This window comes from Notothenia rossii, assembly GCF_949606895.1.
Source record: "Notothenia rossii genome assembly, chromosome: 7".
Classification (NCBI taxonomy): Eukaryota; Metazoa; Chordata; class Actinopteri; order Perciformes; family Nototheniidae; genus Notothenia; species Notothenia rossii.
Window position 1 is genome coordinate 2,737,386 of NC_136905.1, and position 22,483 is coordinate 2,759,868.

General features: G+C 45.4%; 2 protein-coding genes across 4 annotated transcripts in view; one reads left to right on the forward strand and one right to left on the reverse strand.

Annotated features, from left to right (window-relative positions):
- slc39a3 (solute carrier family 39 member 3) overlaps positions 1-22,483 on the reverse strand; it is a 56,567-nt gene that overhangs the window by 12,166 nt on the left and 21,918 nt on the right. The window lies entirely within an intron of this gene.
- LOC307013490 (uncharacterized protein) overlaps positions 1-22,483 on the forward strand; it is a 67,794-nt gene that overhangs the window by 4,360 nt on the left and 40,951 nt on the right. Inside the window, exon 5 of the mRNA XM_079640890.1 lies at positions 17,689-19,765. Within this exon, the coding sequence (XP_079497016.1) occupies positions 17,689-19,765 (2,077 nt within the window). The remainder of the gene's footprint in view (positions 1-17,688; positions 19,766-22,483) is intronic.

The window sequence follows — 22,483 nt, forward strand, 5'->3', positions numbered from 1 at the left end:
TAATTTGGAAATAGAAGAATCGGATCAGGATTTGGTATTGGCAGACAATCAATATCAAATGAATCGGATCGTTATTAGCATCTGATCACCTTTGACGACTTACAGCCTAAACACAAAGATGACTCCACTCCTCTCCTAACACTTTTACCTCTAATGAGCCTTGGTAGAACTAGTGTCCGAGTCGTAGGGTCCAGAACTGACTGAAGACATGTGGAACAGAGTCATGGGGTCCAGAACTGACTGAAGACATGTGGAACAGGGTCATAGGGTCCAGAACTGACTGAAGACATGTGGAACAGAGTCATGGGGTCCAGAACTGACTGAAGACATGTGGAACAGAGTCATAGGGTCCAGAACTGACTGAAGACATGTGGAACAGAGTCATGGGGTCCAGAACTGAATGAAGACATGTGGAACAGAGTCATAGGGTCCAGAACTGACTGAAGACATGTGGAACAGAGTCATGGGGTCCAGAACTGAATGAAGACATGTGGAACAGAGTCATAGGGTCCAGAACTGACTGAAGACATGTGGAACAGAGTCATAGGGTCCAGAACTGAATGAAGACATGTGGAACAGAGTCATGGGGTCCAGAACTGACTGAAGACATGTGGAACAGAGTCATGGGGTCCAGAACTGACTGAAGACATGTGGAACAGAGTCATAGGGTCCAGAACTGACTGAAGACATGTGGAACAGAGTCATGGGGTCCAGAACTGACTGAAGACATGTGGAACAGAGTCATGGGGTCCAGAACTTACTGAAGACATGTGGAACAGAGTCATGGGGTCCTGAACTGACTGAAGACATGTGGAACAGAGTCATGGGGTCCAGAACTGACTGAAGACATGTGGAACAGAGTCATAGGGTCCAGAACTGAATGAAGACATGTGGAACAGAGTCATGGGGTCCAGAACTGACTGAAGACATGTGGAACAGAGTCATGGGGTCCAGAACTGAATGAAGACATGTGGAACAGAGTCATGGGGTCCAGAACTGACTGAAGACATGTGGAACAGAGTCATCACTTTATACATATCAGCAGCAGTAAAACTAAATATGCAAAACAGTGAATATATATATCAATCAATAATGAAGGATATATATCTATAGTATAGAGTTTGAGGGCCTGCCGTCCCACGGCTGAAGGCTGCTATCCACCTGCTGTTAGAGGCCTACTCCCACCTGTTGGGTGCTACTGTGCGGGGGAGGCCTGGTCTGGAGATACCGCGGAGAAACCGGAGTGTTGCCACACTGCTGCTTGCCTATTTCCTTGCTGCTGTCCTGACGTGGTTTTGCTTCGGGAACATCGTGGATGCTGTTGAGCTGGACTGGGAAAATGGCAAATGTCGTGTTTCTGCTGTGCCTTTTTTTGACTGTGCTGGACATGGAGAAGTTCGCTAGTCATCCTGAAAATTCTGCTGGATTCGGGTCCGTTCTGCCGCCCGCAGTGGACATCCCCTGTACAGGTTCGGATGGGTTGCACAAACAATTGCTAGTTGCACTGTCGCGGACATTCATTTCGTCAAATGTCTGTCTTTCTCACATGCCTGCCACAATGGTCCTTCAGAATTGTTTTTTGAACTCTAATCTCACTTTTGCGAAGTTTGCTGGTGACTCTAGAACAGCTGAAAATGTATGTGTGTTGATTAAGAGGAAAAGGTGCTTGGTATTTTTATTGTTGTTACTATCAGGAAATGTACAGCCAAATCCGGGTCCACCCAGTAGTTTTAGTCAAATAGCTACTCCTGCTGATTTTATTTCTAGATCGGGGTTAGGTTTAATTCATTTAAATGTGCGCAGTCTGTTACCTAAATTATATTTTGTCCGTATTTGGGCGAGTTCAACTGATGCTGATGTCATTGTCTTATCAGAAACGTGGCTAGACAAATCGATCTTGGCCTCTGACATTTACATAAATGGTTACAATGTATATCGCACTGACCGTCCTAAAAAAGGTGGTGGCGTTGCCATTTATGTGAAAAATAAGTTTGTGTAACAAAAATGGTTTCCAAATCTGTTAGTAAACAACTAGAATTTTTAGCTGTGAATGTCGAAGTAACAAAGGGTCAACAGGTCATGGTGGTGGGTTGCTACAGGGCCCCCTCGGCTGTCAAGGACTCCTTATCTTCATTGGCAAAACTGTTATCTCAACTTTCCTACAAGGAAATAGTGCTGCTTGGTGATTTTAATTGGGACTGGTTAACTTCTGTGTCAGAGGATTTTAAAAACCTGTGTACCTCTTTGAACATTACTCAGATTATAGATAGTCCTACTCGCCCAAATATTAAGTCCCCAAATAAATCCTCCTTAATTGATCTCATTTTAACAAATGTTCCATATAAATACTCATCTGTGGGAGTATTTGCTAATGATGTGAGTGACCACTGTGTTGTAGCCACAATTAGGGACACTAAGGTCCAAAAAGTTAAACCACGCATCATCACAAAGAGAGATAAAAAACACTTAGTGGAGCAGGGTTTTTTACATGATCTGCTTGATTTTGATTGGGGAAAGATCGATCTGTGTGCTGATGTAGAAACTGCATGGTCTTATTTTTATCTTGGTTTTATAAAAATTATAGATAAACATGCACCTCTGCGTAAATTTAGAGTGAAGGGACGAAACAATCCCTGGTTTTCCGCTGAACTGTCCAGTCTCCTTCATGAGAGAAACAATGCCTGGGCAAAGGCTAGGAAATCAGGCTCAGAGGTAGAATGGCTACGCTTTAGGCAGCTAAGGAATAGCTTCACTTCACATGTCAAAAGTGCTAAGTCAAAGTACTATTTGTCAGTTACCACAGAAAACCTGAATAATCCTAGGAAATTTTGGAAAGCCATAAAATCGATTTCCACTAGTGATATCCCAAATGAGCTACCTCCGTACCTCACCACAGCATCTGGCATTATATCAGACAGGGCCACCATGCTACATTGCTTTAATAAGCATTTTGTCTCTTGTGGCTCTCTGTTTGATTCTGTCACTGACTGTGCTTCTGCTTCTGTGAACGCTCCAGTCCTTGACTCTGAACAATGTGGTCTGGAAAACCCTTTCAGTTTTACTCCTTTAACTGTTGGTATTGTCCATGAAGCTTTATCCAAGTTAGATCCTAAGAAACCGGCTGGCCCGGACAACGTAGAACCTTTCTTTTTAAAGATAGCTGCAGATTTTATTGCTCCACCTCTTACTTCTCTTTTTAACCTCTCCCTCAGCACAAATACAATTCCTAAAGTATGGAAGTCTGCTTATGTCCTGCCTCTACTGAAAGGAGGGGAGGCAACTATTTTAAATAACTATAGGCCAATCTCTAAATTGTCAGTTCTGGCTAAGGTGCTCGAACGACTTGTGAGTGAACAAGTAAAGGAGTTTTTATGTATAAATGATATCCTGTCTAAACATCAGTCAGGCTTCAGGAAGAAACATAGCACCATCACTGCAACAATGAAAGTGGTAAATGATATTATTAGTATGCTAGATAATAAACAGAGTTGTGCAGCTCTATTTATTGACCTTTCCAAAGCGTTTGATACCGTTGATCATCGCGTCTTAAAACAGAGGCTACTCAGTATTGGCATATCCAGCCATGCAGTGGGGTGGTTTGTGAACTACCTCTCTGAAAGGTCCCAATGTGTTCACTTTGATGGGCTGTCTTCTGAGTGGTTAAACATTGCTAATGGTGTTCCTCAAGGTTCTGTTTTAGGTCCACTTTTATTCTCCATATATATCAACAGTTTAGGTGAAAATGTGGATGAAGCTACTTTACATTTTTATGCGGACGATACCGTGATGTATTGTGCAGGTCCCTCCATTCAGGAGGCGGTTGTTAAATTACAGGCTGTTTTTAACATTATTCAGACTCAGCTCTCTGAACTAAAGCTTCTTTTAAATGTGGATAAAACCAAGATAATGCTCTTTTCAAAAGCTAAAAAGACACCAGAGCCTGTTTTAGAAATTGTATCAACGCAAGGAACAAAACTTGAAGTTGTTGCCTGTTACAAATACCTTGGTATCTTGCTTGATGATTGTCTCTCTTTTAAACTTCATGTCAATAACCTGCTTAAAAAACTGAGCTTTAGGCCAGGTTTCTTTTTCAGGAATAAGTCCTGTTTCTCACTTGAGGCCAGGAAAAGGCTAGTCACTGTGACCTTTTTACCTGTGCTGGACTATGGTGATCTGCTGTATATGAATGCACCTGCCAACTACCTGAGCAAACTAGATGCTGCGTATCATAGTGCTCTGAGATTTGTCACAAACTGTAAAGCACTTACTCATCACTGTACATTGTATACCAAGGCAGGTTTACCATCACTCACTGTACGGAGGCTCAGTCACTGGTACACTTTTATCTATAAAGCTATGTTGGGCAAACTCCCGTATTAAATCTGTTCATTGATAAAGCAGAAAGTTGCAAGCAGCTATTGTCTGCGATCACAGGATATAGTCTTGTTAGATGTGCCAAGAGTAAGGACTGTCTTAGGTAAGACAGCTTTTATGTGCGCAGATCCACTTGCTTGGAACAGTCTACAGGCAAAATTTAAATTGAGCATTTTAATTTCTCTGAATGTATTTAAGGCATGTCTAAATGAAATGCTTTCTGACACTCTGGGTATTTGTAAATGTTGAATATGTAAATATAATATCCTCTGTTGTTTGTATGTTGTTTTTATGTTTCATGTGGAACTAAATGATGCAGGTCTCCCAAGACATGTGGAACAGAGTCATAGGGTCCAGAACTGACTGAAGACATGTGGAACAGAGTCATGGGGTCCAGAACTGACTGAAGACATGTGGAACAGAGTCATAGGGTCCAGAACTGACTGAACACATGTGGAACAGAGTCATGGGGTCCAGAACTGACTGAAGACATGTGGAACAGAGTCATGGGGTCCAGAACTGACTGAAGACATGTGGAACAGAGTCATAGGGTCCAGAACTGACTGAAGACATGTGGAACAGAGTCATGGGGTCCAGAACTGACTGAAGACATGTGGAACAGAGTCATGGGGTCCAGAACTGACTGAAGACATGTGGAACAGAGTCATGGGGTCCAGAACTGAATGAAGACATGTGGAACAGAGTCATGGGGTCCAGAACTGACTGAAGACATGTGGAATAGAGTCATAGGGTCCAGAACTGACTGAAGACATGTGGAACAGAGTCATAGGGTCCAGAACTGACTGAAGACATGTGGAACAGAGTCATGGGGTCCAGAACTGACTGAAGACATGTGGAACAGAGTCATGGGGTCCAGAACTGACTGAAGACATGTGGAACAGAGTCATGGGGTCCAGAACTGACTGAAGACATGTGGAACAGAGTCATAGGGTCCAGAACTGACTGAAGACATGTGGAACAGAGTCATAAGGTCCAGAACTGACTGAAGACATGTGGAACAGAGTCATGGGGTCCAGAACTTACTGAAGACATGTGGAACAGAGTCATGGGGTCCAGAACTGACTGAAGACATGTGGAACAGAGTCATGGGGTCCAGAACTGACTGAAGACATGTGGAACAGAGTCATGGGTCCAGAACTGACTGAAGACATGTGGAACAGAGTCATGGGGTCCAGAACTGACTGAAGACATGTGGAACAGAGTCATGGGTCCAGAACTGACTGAAGACATGTGGAACAGAGTCATGGGGTCCAGAACTGACTGAAGACATGTGGAACAGAGTCATGGGGTCCAGAACTGACTGAAGACATGTGGAACAGAGTCATGGGGTCCAGAACTGACTGAAGACATGTGGAACAGAGTCATGGGGTCCAGAACTGACTGAAGACATGTGGAACAGAGTCATAGGGTCCAGAACTGACTGAAGACATGTGGAACAGAGTCATGGGGTCCAGAACTGACTGAAGACATGTGGAACAGAGTCATGGGGTCCAGAACTGACTGAAGACATGTGGAACAGAGTCATGGGGTCCAGAACTGACTGAAGACATGTAGAACAGAGTCATGGGGTCCAGAACTGACTGAAGACATGTGGAACAGAGTCATGGGGTCCAGAACTGACTGAAGACATGTGGAACAGAGTCATGGGGTCCAGAACTGACTGAAGACATGTAGAACAGAGTCATGGGGTCCAGAACTGACTGAAGACATGTGGAACAGAGTCACAATGTCCAGAACTGACTGAAGACATGTGGAACAGAGTCATGGGTCCAGAACTGACTGAAGACATGTGGAACAGAGTCATGGGTCCAGAACTGACTGAAGACATGTGGAACAGAGTCATGGGGTCCAGAACTGACTGAAGACATGTGGAACAGAGTCATGGGGTCCAGAACTGACTGAAGACATGTGGAACAGAGTCATGGGGTCCAGAACTGACTGAAGACATGTGGAAGAGAGTCATGGGGTCCAGAACTGACTGAAGACATGTAGAACAGAGTCATGGGGTCCAGAACTGACTGAAGACATGTGGAACATAGTCACAAGGTCCAGAACTGACTGAAGACATGTGGAACAGAATCATGGGGTCCAGAACTGACTGAAGACATGTGGAACAGAGTCAGAGGGTCCAGAACTGAATGAAGACATGTGGAACAGAGTCATGGGGTCCAGAACTGACTGAAGACATGTGGAACAGAGTCATGGGGTCCAGAACTGAATGAAGACATGTGGAACAGAGTCAGAGGGTCCAGAACTGAATGAAGACATGTGGAACAGAGTCATGGGGTCCAGAACTGACTGAAGACATGTGGAACAGAGTCAGAGGGTCCAGAACTGAATGAAGACATGTGGAACAGAGTCATGGGGTCCAGAACTGACTGAAGACATGTAGAACAGAGTCATGGGGTCCAGAACTGACTGAAGACATGTGGAACAGAGTCACAATGTCCAGAACTGACTGAAGACATGTGGAACAGAGTCATGGGTCCAGAACTGACTGAAGACATGTGGAACAGAGTCATGGGTCCAGAACTGACTGAAGACATGTGGAACAGAGTCATGGGGTCCAGAACTGACTGAAGACATGTGGAACAGAGTCATGGGGTCCAGAACTGACTGAAGACATGTAGAACAGAGTCATGGGGTCCAGAACTGACTGAAGACATGTGGAACATAGTCACAAGGTCCAGAACTGACTGAAGACATGTGGAACAGAGTCATGGGGTCCAGAACTGACTGAAGACATGTGGAACAGAGTCATGGGGTCCAGAACTGACTGAAGACATGTGGAACAGAGTCACAAGGTCCAGAACTGACTGAAGACATGTGGAACAGAGTCATGGGGTCCAGAACTGACTGAAGACATGTGGAACAGAGTCATGGGGTCCATAACTGACTGAAGACATGTGGAACAGAGTCACAAGGTCCAGAACTGACTGAAGACATGTAGAACAGAGTCATGGGGTCCAGAACTGACTGAAGACATGTGGAACAGAGTCATGGGGTCCAGAACTGACTGAAGACATGTGGAACAGAGTCATGGGGTCCAGAACTGAATGAAGACATGTGGAACAGAGTCATGGGGTCCAGAACTGACTGAAGACATGTGGAACAGAGTCATGGGTCCAGAACTGACTGAAGACATGTGGAACAGAGTCATGGGGTCCAGAACTGACTGAAGACATGTGGAACAGAGTCATGGGGTCCAGAACTGACTGAAGACATGTGGAACAGAGTCATGGGGTCCAGAACTGACTGAAGACCTGTAGAACAGAGTCATGGGGTCCAGAACTGACTGAAGACATGTGGAACAGAGTCACAATGTCCAGAACTGACTGAAGACATGTGGAACAGAGTCATGGGTCCAGAACTGACTGAAGACATGTGGAACAGAGTCATGGGTCCAGAACTGACTGAAGACATGTGGAACAGAGTCATGGGTCCAGAACTGACTGAAGACATGTGGAACAGAGTTATGGGGTCCAGAACTGACTGAAGACATGTAGAACAGAGTCATGGGGTCCAGAACTGACTGAAGACATGTGGAACAGAGTCATGGCGTCCAGAACTGACTGAAGACATGTGGAACAGAGTCATGGGGTCCAGAACTGACTGAAGACATGTGGAACAGAGTCATGGGGTCCAGAACTGACTGAAGACATGTGGAACAGAGTCATGGGGTCCAGAACTGACTGAAGACATGTGGAACAGAGTCACAAGGTCCAGAACTGACTGAAGACATGTAGAACAGAGTCATGGGGTCCAGAACTGACTGAAGACATGTGGAACAGAGTCATGGGGTCCAGAACTGACTGAAGACATGTGGAACAGAGTCATGGGGTCCAGAACTGACTGAAGACATGTGGAACAGAGTCATAGGGTCCAGAACTGACTGAAGACATGTGGAACAGAGTCATGGGGTCCAGAACTGACTGAAGACAAGTGGAACAGAGTCATGGGGTCCAGAACTGACTGAAGACATGTGGAACAGAGTCACAAGGTCCAGAACTGACTGAAGACATGTGGAACAGAGTCACAAGGTCCAGAACTGACTGAAGACATGTGGAACAGAGTCATGGGGTCCAGAACTGACTGAAGACATGTGGAACAGAGTCACGGGGCCCAGAACTGAATGAAGACATGTGGAACAGAGTCACAAGGTCCAGAACTGACTGAAGACATGTGGAACAGAGTCATAGGGTCCAGAACTGAATGAAGACATGTGGAACAGAGTCATGGGGTCCAGAACTGACTGAAGACATGTGGAACAGAGTCATGGGGTCCAGAACTGAATGAAGACATGTGGAACAGAGTCATGGGGTCCAGAACTGACTGAAGACATGTGGAACAGAGTCATGGGTCCAGAACTGACTGAAGACATGTGGAACAGAGTCATGGGGTCCAGAACTGACTGAAGACATGTGGAACAGAGTCATGGGGTCCAGAACTGACTGAAGACATGTGGAACAGAGTCATGGGGTCCAGAACTGACTGAAGACCTGTAGAACAGAGTCATGGGGTCCAGAACTGACTGAAGACATGTGGAACAGAGTCACAATGTCCAGAACTGACTGAAGACATGTGGAACAGAGTCATGGGTCCAGAACTGACTGAAGACATGTGGAACAGAGTCATGGGTCCAGAACTGACTGAAGACATGTGGAACAGAGTCATGGGTCCAGAACTGACTGAAGACATGTGGAACAGAGTTATGGGGTCCAGAACTGACTGAAGACATGTAGAACAGAGTCATGGGGTCCAGAACTGACTGAAGACATGTGGAACAGAGTCATGGCGTCCAGAACTGACTGAAGACATGTGGAACAGAGTCATGGGGTCCAGAACTGACTGAAGACATGTGGAACAGAGTCATGGGGTCCAGAACTGACTGAAGACATGTGGAACAGAGTCATGGGGTCCAGAACTGACTGAAGACATGTGGAACAGAGTCATGGGGTCCAGAACTGACTGAAGACATGTGGAACAGAGTCACAAGGTCCAGAACTGACTGAAGACATGTAGAACAGAGTCATGGGGTCCAGAACTGACTGAAGACATGTGGAACAGAGTCATGGGGTCCAGAACTGACTGAAGACATGTGGAACAGAGTCATGGGGTCCAGAACTGAATGAAGACATGTGGAACAGAGTCATGGGGTCCAGAACTGACTGAAGACATGTGGAACAGAGTCATAGGGTCCAGAACTGACTGAAGACATGTGGAACAGAGTCATGGGGTCCAGAACTGACTGAAGACAAGTGGAACAGAGTCATGGGGTCCAGAACTGACTGAAGACATGTGGAACAGAGTCACAAGGTCCAGAACTGACTGAAGACATGTGGAACAGAGTCACAAGGTCCAGAACTGACTGAAGACATGTGGAACAGAGTCATGGGGTCCAGAACTGACTGAAGACATGTGGAACAGAGTCACGGGGCCCAGAACTGAATGAAGACATGTGGAACAGAGTCACAAGGTCCAGAACTGACTGAAGACATGTGGAACAGAGTCATAGGGTCCAGAACTGAATGAAGACATGTGGAACAGAGTCATGGGGTCCAGAACTGACTGAAGACATGTGGAACAGAGTCATGGGGTCCAGAACTTACTGAAGACATGTGGAACAGAGTCATGGGGTCCAGAATTGAATGAAGACATGTGGAACAGAGTCATGGGGTCCAGAACTGAATGAAGACATGTGGAACAGAGTCATGGGGTCCAGAACTGACTGAAGACATGTGGAACAGAGTCATGGGGTCCAGAACTTACTGAAGACATGTGGAACAGAGTCATAGGGTCCAGAACTGAATGAAGACATGTGGAGCAGAGTCATGGGGTCCAGTACTGAATGAAGACATGTGGAACAGAGTCAGAGGGTCCAGAACTGACTGAAGACATGTGGAACAGAGTCATAGGGTCCAGAACTGACTGAAGACATGTAGAACAGAGTCATAGGGTCCAGAACTGAATGAAGACATGTGGAACAGAGTCAGAGGGTCCATAAGTGACTGAAGACATGTGGAACAGAGTCATAGGGTCCAGAACTGAATGAAGACATGTGGAGCAGAGTCATGGGGTCCAGAACTGACTGAAGACATGTGGAACAGAGTCGTAGGGTCCAGAACTGACTGTAGACATGTAGAACATAGTCATGGGGTCCAGAACTGAATGAAGACATGTGGAACAAAGTCATGGGGTCCAGAACTGAATGAAGACATGTGGAACAGAGTCATGGGGTCCAGAACTGACTGAAGACATGTGGAACAGAGTCATGGGGTCCAGAACTGACTGAAGACATGTGGAACAGAGTCATAGGGTCCAGAACTGACTGAAGACATGTGGAACAGAGTCATGGGGTCCAGAACTGAATGAAGACATGTGGAACAGAGTCATGGGGTCCAGAACTGACTGAAGACATGTGGAACAGAGTCATGGGGTCCAGAACTGACTGAAGACATGTGGAACAGAGTCATGGGGTCCAGAACTGACTGAAGACATGTGGAACAGAGTCATAGGGTCCAGAACTGACTGAAGACATGTGGAACAGAGTCATAGGGTCCAGAACTGACTGAAGACATGTGGAACAGAGTCATAAGGTCCAGAACTGACTGAAGACATGTGGAACAGAGTCATAAGGTCCAGAACTGACTGAAGACATGTGGAACAGAGTCATGGGGTCCAGAACTTACTGAAGACATGTGGAACAGAGTCATGGGGTCCAGAACTGAATGAAGACATGTGGAACAGAGTCATGGGGTCCAGAACTGACTGAAGACATGTGGAACAGAGTCATGGGTCCAGAACTGACTGAAGACATGTGGAACAGAGTCATGGGGTCCAGAACTGACTGAAGACATGTGGAACAGAGTCATGGGGTCCAGAACTGACTGAAGACATGTGGAACAGAGTCATGGGGTCCAGAACTGACTGAAGACATGTGGAACAGAGTCATGGGGTCCAGAACTGACTGAAGACATGTAGAACAGAGTCATGGGGTCCAGAACTGACTGAAGACATGTGGAACAGAGTCACAATGTCCAGAACTGACTGAAGACATGTGGAACAGAGTCATGGGTCCAGAACTGACTGAAGACATGTGGAACAGAGTCATGGGTCCAGAACTGACTGAAGACATGTGGAACAGAGTCATAGGGTCCAGAACTGACTGAAGACATGTGGAACAGAGTCATGGGGTCCAGAACTGACTGAAGACATGTGGAACAGAGTCATGGGGTCCAGAACTGACTGAAGACATGTAGAACAGAGTCATGGGGTCCAGAACTGACTGAAGACATGTGGAACATAGTCACAAGGTCCAGAACTGACTGAAGACATGTGGAACAGAGTCATGGGGTCCAGAACTGACTGAAGACATGTGGAACAGAGTCAGAGGGTCCAGAACTGAATGAAGACATGTGGAACAGAGTCATGGGGTCCAGAACTGACTGAAGACATGTGGAACAGAGTCATGGCGTCCAGAACTGACTGAAGACATGTGGAACAGAGTCATGGGGTCCAGAACTGACTGAAGACATGTGGAACAGAGTCATGGGGTCCAGAACTGACTGAAGACATGTGGAACAGAGTCATGGGGTCCAGAACTGACTGAAGACATGTGGAACAGAGTCACAAGGTCCAGAACTGACTGAAAACATGTGGAACAGAGTCATGGGGTCCAGAACTGACTGAAGACATGTGGAACAGAGTCATGGGGTCCAGAACTGACTGAAGACATGTGGAACAGAGTCACAAGGTCCAGAACTGACTGAAGACATGTAGAACAGAGTCATGGGGTCCAGAACTGACTGAAGACATGTGGAACAGAGTCATGGGGTCCAGAACTGACTGAAGACATGTGGAACAGAGTCATGGGGTCCAGAACTGAATGAAGACATGTGGAACAGAGTCATGGGGTCCAGAACTGACTGAAGACATGTGGAACAGAGTCATAGGGTCCAGAACTGACTGAAGACATGTGGAACAGAGTCATGGGGTCCAGAACTGACTGAAGACAAGTGGAACAGAGTCACAAGGTCCAGAACTGACTGAAGACATGTGGAACAGAGTCACAAGGTCCAGAACTGACTGAAGACATGTGGAACAGAGTCATGGGGTCCAGAACTGACTGAAGACATGTGGAACAGAGTCATGGGGTCCAGAACTGAATGAAGACATGTGGAACAGAGTCACAAGGTCCAGAACTGACTGAAGACATGTGGAACAGAGTCATAGGGTCCAGAACTGAATGAAGACATGTGGAACAGAGTCATGGGGTCCAGAACTGACTGAAGACATGTGGAACAGAGTCATGGGGTCCAGAACTTACTGAAGACATGTGGAACAGAGTCATGGGGTCCAGAATTGAATGAAGACATGTGGAACAGAGTCATGGGGTCCAGAACTGAATGAAGACATGTGGAACAGAGTCATGGGGTCCAGAACTGACTGAAGACATGTGGAACAGAGTCATGGGGTCCAGAATTTACTGAAGACATGTGGAACAGAGTCATAGGGTCCAGAACTGAATGAAGACATGTGGAGCAGAGTCATGGGGTCCAGAACTGAATGAAGACATGTGGAACAGAGTCAGAGGGTCCAGAACTGACTGAAGACATGTGGAACAGAGTCATAGGGTCCAGAACTGACTGAAGACATGTAGAACAGAGTCATAGGGTCCAGAACTGAATGAAGACATGTGGAACAGAGTCAGAGGGTCCAGAACTGACTGAAGACATGTGGAACAGAGTCATAGGGTCCAGAACTGAATGAAGACATGTGGAGCAGAGTCATGGGGTCCAGAACTGACTGAAGACATGTAGAACATTGTCATGGGGTCCAGAACTGAATGAAGACATGTGGAACAGAGTCATGGGGTCCAGAACTGACTGAAGACATGTGGAACAGAGTCATGGGGTCCAGAACTGACTGAAGACATGTGGAACAGAGTCATGGGGTCCAGAATTTACTGAAGACATGTGGAACAGAGTCATAGGATCCAGAACTGAATGAAGACATGTGGAGCAGAGTCATGGGGTCCAGAACTGAATGAAGACATGTGGAACAGAGTCAGAGGGTCCAGAACTGACTGAAGACATGTGGAACAGAGTCATAGGGTCCAGAACTGACTGAAGACATGTAGAACAGAGTCATAGGGTCCAGAACTGAATGAAGACATGTGGAACAGAGTCAGAGGGTCCAGAACTGACTGAAGACATGTGGAACAGAGTCATAGGGTCCAGAACTGAATGAAGACATGTGGAGCAGAGTCATGGGGTCCAGAACTGACTGAAGACATGTGGAACAGAGTCGTAGAGTCCAGAACTGACTGTAGACATGTAGAACATTGTCATGGGGTCCAGAACTGAATGAAGACATGTGGAACAGAGTCAGAGGGTCCAGAACTGACTGAAGACATGTGGAACAGAGTCATGGGGTCCAGAACTGACTGAAGACATGTGGAGCAGAGTCATGGGGTCCAGAACTGACTGAAAACATGTGGAACAGAGTCATGGGGTCCAGAACTGACTGAAGACATGTGGAGCAGAGTCATGGGGTCCAGAACTGACTGAAAACATGTGGAACAGAGTCATGGGGTCCAGAACTGAATGAAGACATGTGGAACAAAGTCATGGGGTCCAGAACTGAATGAAGACATGTGGAGCAGAGTCATGGGGTCCAGAACTGACTGAAAACATGTGGAACAGAGTCATGGGGTCAAGAACTGACTGAAGACATGTGGAGCAGAGTCATGGGGTCAAGAACTGACTGAAGACATGTGGAGCAGAGTCATGGGGTCCAGAACTGACTGAAAACATGTGGAACAGAGGACAGGCATGGTTCGATGTACAGGAAACTGGAACTTTGAACAGGTGTTTTCATCTTTTCTGCCTGAAGATTCACAAGTTCTTGATCAGGTGTTTGATGTGGGCTGGCATGTTCCTTTCTGCAGTGATGAATAAAGACAACAAACAAAACATTTTGAATAATAGTAATGATGGTAACAATAATATCAGTATAACTATTTATATAGCACTTACAGAATTGCAAAGTGATTCTCACAACAAAAATAAAAAACAAAACAATATCAACATAAAAAACTAATTGTTATAGGAATGTTAAGAGACAAAGAAATGTTTTTTCAGTCATTACAATGCACTGTTGGAAATAACCTTCCAAAGGCTAAATTCAAACTCAATACCATAAATAACTGGGTACCAAAGTGCTTTACCAGCAACCATCCGGCTGGGCCTTTTGCTGCATATCATCTCCTCCCTCTTTCTCTCTGGTGTTAGGTTTCAATAGATCTCTACTATCCAATAAAACAGAAATTCCCCAAAAAAACCTATTAAAAAAAGTTAAAAGCAATTGCTAGAAAAAAAATGTCCCTACAATTTCAGGTAGATTACACACATTTGTGAGAAAAGTTAACAAGGAAGCATAAAACCCCTCTTTGTATTAAGCGAGCTGCAACATAAAGTACAGCTTGAAGAGCAACTTGCAGTTTTGTTTTTTTACTACATTTATCCTTAAAGGTGGGGTAGGTACGTTTGAGAAACCGGCTCGAGATACACTTGTTGTTATATTCCATGGAATGCTCTTAACATCCCGATAGCAATGAATATCTGAAGAGCTTTGACAAGAAATCCATTAAAAAATATCATCTGTGGAAGCCGTGGCGCTGTAAAAAGCACGACCAATCATCTGAGCCAGCCCGGCTAAAGTAACTGGATGGCCTACCTGCCTGTCAGCCTTCCATCTGTGCACAAACTTAACTCGTGCCCTCATTGGTCACGTGCGCGTTCGTGTGTGTTGGAGGAGGGGCTCTGTGAGGAAGTGACAGATTTTTTCCGGCTGTGTATTTTCAAATTCTAGCGCACTCGAGCTGGTTTCTCCAAAATGACCTACCCCACCTTTAAACTTACCTGAAAATTACAATTAAAAAAGTTAATGCAGGATTTGATATGTTTTACAAGACATAAGGAATTCAGAGGGAAAGGAGCCGTTTTGAGCTCTGCTAAACTGCTTTTTTTTAAACGTCATACCTCAAACGCGTCATATTACGTCACATGGGGGAGCAACTTTCTCTGACTCGTTCTCTGCCCAATCCGCGGTATTAGTTTGTAGTTGGTTTGAGCGGTTGTGTTTTAGTGAGCTGGTATTTTTTCGGTAGTTTTTCATTGCATTTCACCATTTGTAATCATGGTGAGCTGGAGTTTGTGCAGGTTGCACAAACTCCAGCCCGTCAGGACATCGAGTCCACAGTTTCCCTAACAGGAAAAGGACCGGAGTTAGCTTTCGTTGCTGGGTGCGTTGTGCGAGGTGCATCCACCTCCCTGCAGCACATACTCTCCACAGCTGAAGCCTATCAAGCAAAACGTTTATCAGGAAACCGTATTACATCTCTCTCCCCCCCCCTTCGCTCTCTCTCTCTCCCCTCCGGTACACGGCACCGTGAGACATAGTGTGGAGTTGCATTAGGTAACGCTGTGGTGGCTGTACTGCTCCAGCCGTCTCCTTTGTGTTTGTTTGTTTCCCCCTGTCTGTGTCTGTCTCCCGGCTCCCGGCTACAATCAGCTGTGCACCCTCCCTCCCGACTACACACCTGCTTTCCATCAAGCCTCTTACAACGGCATATCAACGGAGGCTCCACAACCTTTCTCCGCCAGATCGTTGTAAAACCACAGATGTATAACTTCAAGGCTACTTAGCGTTATAGCTATTTTCTCATACCTGGATGTTTTAGCGACGCAAGATACGGCTGATACTTGCGCATTAGTTTCTGTTATGGATCAGTATCAACAGTCCTGCCAGTAACGTTACTATATTATCAATGCTACGTTAGTTATAGCCTGATATATGATAGCTAACTTCACAATGTTGTGATGTGACGTTAGCTAACATTCTGTAGCTAACGCCGGTCACTCACCAAGATAGCTGCCCAGTTCTCCACTGGTTCTCCTCACACCACAGCTCCATTTCTCTCCCATGGCCGTTATTTCTTCTAATCCTTGGCTGCTCCTGGTCTCTTGGGCGCCTAGCAGGCTCATAATTATAATCATATGCATTCGAATATATATTTTCAACTTCTTCTGTGTCAAAACTAGCATTGTGATCCATGTTTATTCATACGTTAGACCGGCCGCTCTCCCCCATGTTACGTCACACGCGGGAGGTCACGTGGGAAGGCTTTTTGTATGCGGAAGTAAAAATGTCTTACACAAACGACGCCAGATGTCACTGTCGTGTATATTTCTGTATATTTTTTTGAAAATCTAGTGTATTCATCATTTTCCTACACATTTATTCACAGGTGTCTTTAACCTGCAAGTTGCTCTTTAACATCCTTTGGTGAGCTACAGTAAAGCTAACTTCATGTTCAACACAAAATCGTTAACGTGCATTACATTGACGATTTTAAACACAACTTAACTCTCTCTACTTGTAAGATAACGTTTAGTTAACTTACCTTTAAATAACAACATCATGTTTTTCAGTGGAAACACAAACTGCAGAAAACGTTAGCTGCTAACTGTTGTTAGCTAAGACAGCTAGCTCTTAAGGGAAGTAACATAGCCTCATGGCAAACTTAAGGGTAAGTTAACGTAACGTTGTAAGAAAGCAAATGGAACCTTCAAGAAAGCTTTTACTCTCTCTCCTTATCGAGCATTGTTGATTGTTCGAAACACGATCTCTCGAAGTGCTGCCCACAAATGGTCGGTTTCATCGACCCCGGGCTACCTGGTCCAGCAAAAGTATGCCTCATACGACGCACTTGTTTTGTTCATATACGCAACATTTTTTGGCCACAAAAACACCCCATAACCAGATGTTGAGACGGCCCCACATCCCCATACAACATAATGCTTGCCGATTATTCTTGGCGTCTTATTGCTGTGCATCCTTTGTCATAATATTTCGCCCTTCAATGCATTCAAACGGGACTAAGCTCAGCTGTGTTCTACTCATGACGTCACCGCCGGAAATGGCCGAAGTTGATGTTTCCGGCGCAACGAACGATTGTTACTAACTGACAACTTTTGTATGCTGTTATAATCATGATTTATTAAAAATACATCAATAATAAAGAAAAAACATATGGCACATTTCACAATACAAATGCAACCTCTATCATATACCAAGCCCACTAACAGGTGCTAATAGCATTTCGTAAGCTCTTTAAGATGTTTTATAAAAATCATGACATTTTAAACCCTGACTGTTTTTTATTTTATTTTCATCATCAGATTCTCAAAAATAATTTTCCTGATTCTCTCCTGTTTCCTTCTCTTCCAGCAGAACGTGGTCTGCAGGAGGTTCTATATGAACATAGGCTCAGTCTGAGGAGGAGATGTGAACGTGTGACTGAAGGAACTGATCAAAGTGAAACCCTCCTCAACAGCATCTTCACTGAGCTCTACATCACACAAGGCCTGAGTGAAGAGGTTAATACCCAACATGAGGTGAGGCAGCTGGAGACAGCCTCCAAGAAGGAGACCCTCCATGACACTCCAATCAAGTGCCAGGACATCTTTAAAGCCTTACCTGACCAACAGACTCTCATCAGATCGGTCCTGACCAACGGAGTCGCTGGAGTTGGAAAAACCTTCTCAGTGCAGAAGTTCACTCTGGACTGGGCCGAGGGTTTGGGAAACCAAGATGTCAGTCTGGTGATCCCGCTCTCCTTCAGGGAGCTGAACCTGATCAAAGGTGAGCAGTACAGTCTTCTCAGGCTGCTCCATGTTTTCCATCCAACCTTACAGAAGCTCACAGCAGAGCAGCTGGCTGTCTGCAAAGTGCTGCTCATCTTTGACGGCCTGGATGAAAGCAGACTTTCTCTGGACTTCAGAAACAATGAGGTTGTGTCTGATGTCTCTCAGCAGTCCTCAGTCAACGTGCTGCTGACAAACCTCATCAGGAGGAAGCTGCTTCCCTTGGCTCTCGTCTGGATAACTTCCAGACCTGCAGCGGCCAATCAGATCCCTCCTGAGTGTGTGGACAGGGTGACAGAAGTACGAGGCTTCACTGACGCCCAGAAGGAGGAGTACTTCAGGAGGAGATGGAGTGATGAAGACCTGTCCAGCAGAATCATCTCTCACATCAAGAGCTCCAGGAGCCTCCACATCATGTGTCTGATCCCAGTCTTCTGCTGGATCACTGCTGCAGTTCTGGACCACATGTGGACTACAGACCAGAGAGGAGAGCTGCCCCAGACCCTCACTGACATGTACTCACACTTCCTGCTGGTCCAGACCAAGAGGAAGAAGCAGAAGTATAAAGAGGGACATGAGACGAGTCCACAGCAGCTGACGGAGGCTGACAGGGAGCTTCTTCTGAAGCTGGGGAGGCTGGCGTTTGAACATCTGGAGAAAGGAGACATCATGTTCTACCAAGAAGACCTGCAGCGCTGTGGTCTTGGTGTCACCGAGGCCTTGGTGCACTCAGGAGTTTGTACAGAGATCTTCAAAAGAGAGAGAGTGATCTTCCAGAAAACAGTCTACTGCTTTGTTCATCTGAGCATTCAGGAGTTTCTGGCTGCAGTCTACATGTTGCACTGTTACACCAACAGAGACACAGAGGTACTGAAGGACTTCCTGCAGAGAGACTATAGCAACAGGTATAACAGAGATCAGGATTACCCATCCCTGGATGTCTTCCTAAAGGAAGCCATGGAGAAATCCCTCAGAAGTAAAAATGGCCACCTGGACCTGTTTGTCCGCTTTCTCCACGGCCTCTCTCTGGAGTCCAACCAGAGACTGTTAGGAGGCCTGCTAGGTCGCACAGACACGCGTTCAAAAATCATCCAGAGACGCTTAGGAGGCCTGCTAGGTCGCACAGACACGCGTTCAAAAATCATCCAGAGACGCTTAGGAGGCCTGCTGGGTCGCACAGACACGCGTTCAAAAATCATCCAGAAACGCTTAGGAGGCCTGCTAGGTCGCACAGACACGCGTTCAAAAATCATCCAGAGACGCTTAGGAGGCCTGCTGGGTCGCAAAGACAAGCGTCCAGGAATCATCCAGAGACGCTTAGGAGGCCTGCTGGGTCGCAAAGACAAGCGTCCAAAGATCATCCAGAGAGCCATCAGCAACCTGAAGAAGATGAAAAGTTATTCCTCTCCTGAGAGGAGCATCAACATCTTCCACTGTCTGACAGAGATGAAGGACCACTCAGTTCATCAGGAGATCACAGAGTTCCTGAAGTCAGAGAACAGATCAAAGAAGAAACTTTCTGTGATCCACTGCTCTGCTCTGGCCTACATGCTGCAGATGTCAGAGGAGGTTCTGGATGAGTTGGACCTGATGAAGTACAACACATCAGAGGAGGGACGAAGGAGACTGATTCCAGCTGTGAGGAACTGCAGGAAGGCCAAGTAAGTCCAGATGTGATTAACTTTATAAACTAATGTGGATCAGAAGTTTAGTTATTCAAATAAACACTTTAAAATGTTTGATGTAATAAACACTTTGAGAGTGAAATTAAATGAACCTAGTTATTCTATTTATTTATAATAATGTGACTTAAACGTTTTTTCTTCTCCTCATATTGAGTGATTGAGGCGACTTTAGAGGTTTTCTCACAGCAGCATGTAGTCACAACATACAGCAGTTTTTACAGTTATCAGTGAGTTAATTAATATATCATTACAGTTTCTCCAACATTAAATCATTAATCAATCAATTAAATCTGTTTTTACATCAATACTTAAGAGTTTAACCTAAGATTAGACAGTCTGACAATGAATATAAAGAACTCTATTATTAAATTAAACTGACATGACATGTCAAAAGTTGTTCCATCAAATTCAGTAAGTTAAATAAATGTTTCCTCTGTTTTTATACTAACACAAGTTGTAATATATGTGATATTATAGACTTTCTGGCTGTGGACTCTCAAAGACTGGATGTGAAGTCGTGGCCTCAGCTCTGAAGTCTGACCCCTCCCATCTGAGAGATCTGGACCTGAGTCACAACGCTCTGCAGGATTCAGGAGTGGAGCTGCTGAGTTCTGGACTAAAGAGTCCAAACTGCAGACTGGAGGCTCTCAGGTCAGTTCACTGACTGCAGTTCATACACATCTGTTTGTGTTTATCATTTTCAGAATTTGCCTGAAGAAATATGAATGCTTTTATTTATTTTTTGTATTTCCAAATGGAAATGGAATCCAAACTTTAAGAATAATAAAGATCAGAGAAGGCGAGACGGAGAGTGTTTGAGCTTCCACAGACTCACTCTGTGCTCCATGAGTCAGTGGAGATGCTGTCAGTACTGATGAGCTGTGAGGGAGATGAAGGAGTTGTTAAACATCTGATCAAAGTTAAAGTTCCAGGTTATCAATGGACTGTTTCTAAATCATCACTGACATTAAAAGCCTGTTTAACTCTAATCACATTATTAAACCTGGAGTTATTTCAAACAGGAACATTGTTTTCTAAGTTAGGTCATGTTTTCTTTATTCAGTCTGAGGGACTGCAGGTTGTCAGAGATCAGCTGTTCTGCTCTGGTCTCAGCTCTGAAGTCCAACCCCTCCCATCTGAGAGATCTGGACCTGAGTCACAACGATCTGAAGGATTCAGGAGTGGAGCTGCTGAGAGATCTTCTGGAGAGTCCAGACTGCAGACTGGAGACTCTCAGGTCAGTTCAGCATCTTTAGATCAAATCAAATCAAGTTTTATTTATATAGCACATTTATAAACGATTTTTGGTCGAGCCAAAGAGCTGTACATATAAAAAATAGCCTACAGTAGAGACACTTTACAGCTAATACAACAGCACAGTTTGTTCAGAATATCAGTATGAGAAAACAACACCCTCTGTCCTTAGACCCTCTGTCATTAGACCCTCTGTCCTTAGACCCTCTGTCCTTAGACCCTCACATCGTACAAGGAAACACTTCCAGAGAAAACTCACAGTTTAAAAGGGAACATGGAGAAACCTCAGGAAGAGCAACAGAGGAGGGATCCCTCTACCAGGACGGACAGACGTGCAATAGATGCCGTGTGGAAATCGAAGAGATAATACATTTACAACATAGGTAGATCCAGGGGCGGACTGGCCATTGGGAATAACGGGAGGTTTTTTTGCCTAAATCCTACCGGCCCACATTTGTAAGTGTTCCGGCCACTCCCTTTTTTCTTTTTTTTTCGGGGGGTTGGCAGGGAAACGGGGGGGTTGGCAGGGAAACGGGGTTCAGGGGGAGTGGCTGTACCCGTAGGATAGAAAAGGGGGAAGTGACGTCTGACTCAGAGGTCGCGCGGCTGTGGAGAAGAACGTGTTGCCCACATTCTGTTACTCAGTTTAGGCTAGTTAGCTAGCAGCTTTATTGTTTTGGGTGGAGTCACTTTTGCCTCCACTTGCTGTTCAAATAAATGTTGAAAGAAAAAGTCAATCTGTTTACAGTTCTGTTTCATATGGGTGTTGAGAGATGTATCCATAGATTTAGTCCCTAATTTTGCTCTCAAAGTGCACCAGATTGACGCATTTAACACCACCTGCCCACGCCCCCTGTTAAATTTTCTCACCCACATTGAGGATGCTTCCTACGCCCATGTTTTATTCCATGAGTCAAGTCAGGCAAATTGGGTCAAAATGTTTTTGCATCAATGATCTGTTAACATTAACATCACTAAATATATGCTGTAACTATTTTGTTCTAGGCAACTCAAGGGCTCAGGTAATGTGATTACTATATGAATAATGCTCCAAAATAACATTAAATGCATAGGGTTTTTTGTTAAGTAACATACTTTCGTCGCCGGCCGGCCGAAACATGCCGCGCATTAAGTGGGCCTGTCTGGCAATTTATCCCCGGGCCACTTTTTCCTCCCAGTCCGCCCCTGGGTAGACCGAATGTTAGGAAATGCATGTGTCTGTAATAAGAAGATGAATCTACGAAGATGTCAACTACAATACTGTGGGAGCCATCAGGGAAGCAGCATGACGAGGCCCAGGCAGGACCGCAGAGACAGGTTTAGCCACGACCCGAAGTCCACGACTTAATCCAGAACTCAGGATAGAGCAGCGGTTTTCAAAGTGTGAGGCGCGCCTCCCCTGGAGGGCGCCAGAGAGCTTCAGGGGAGGCGCAGCGTGAG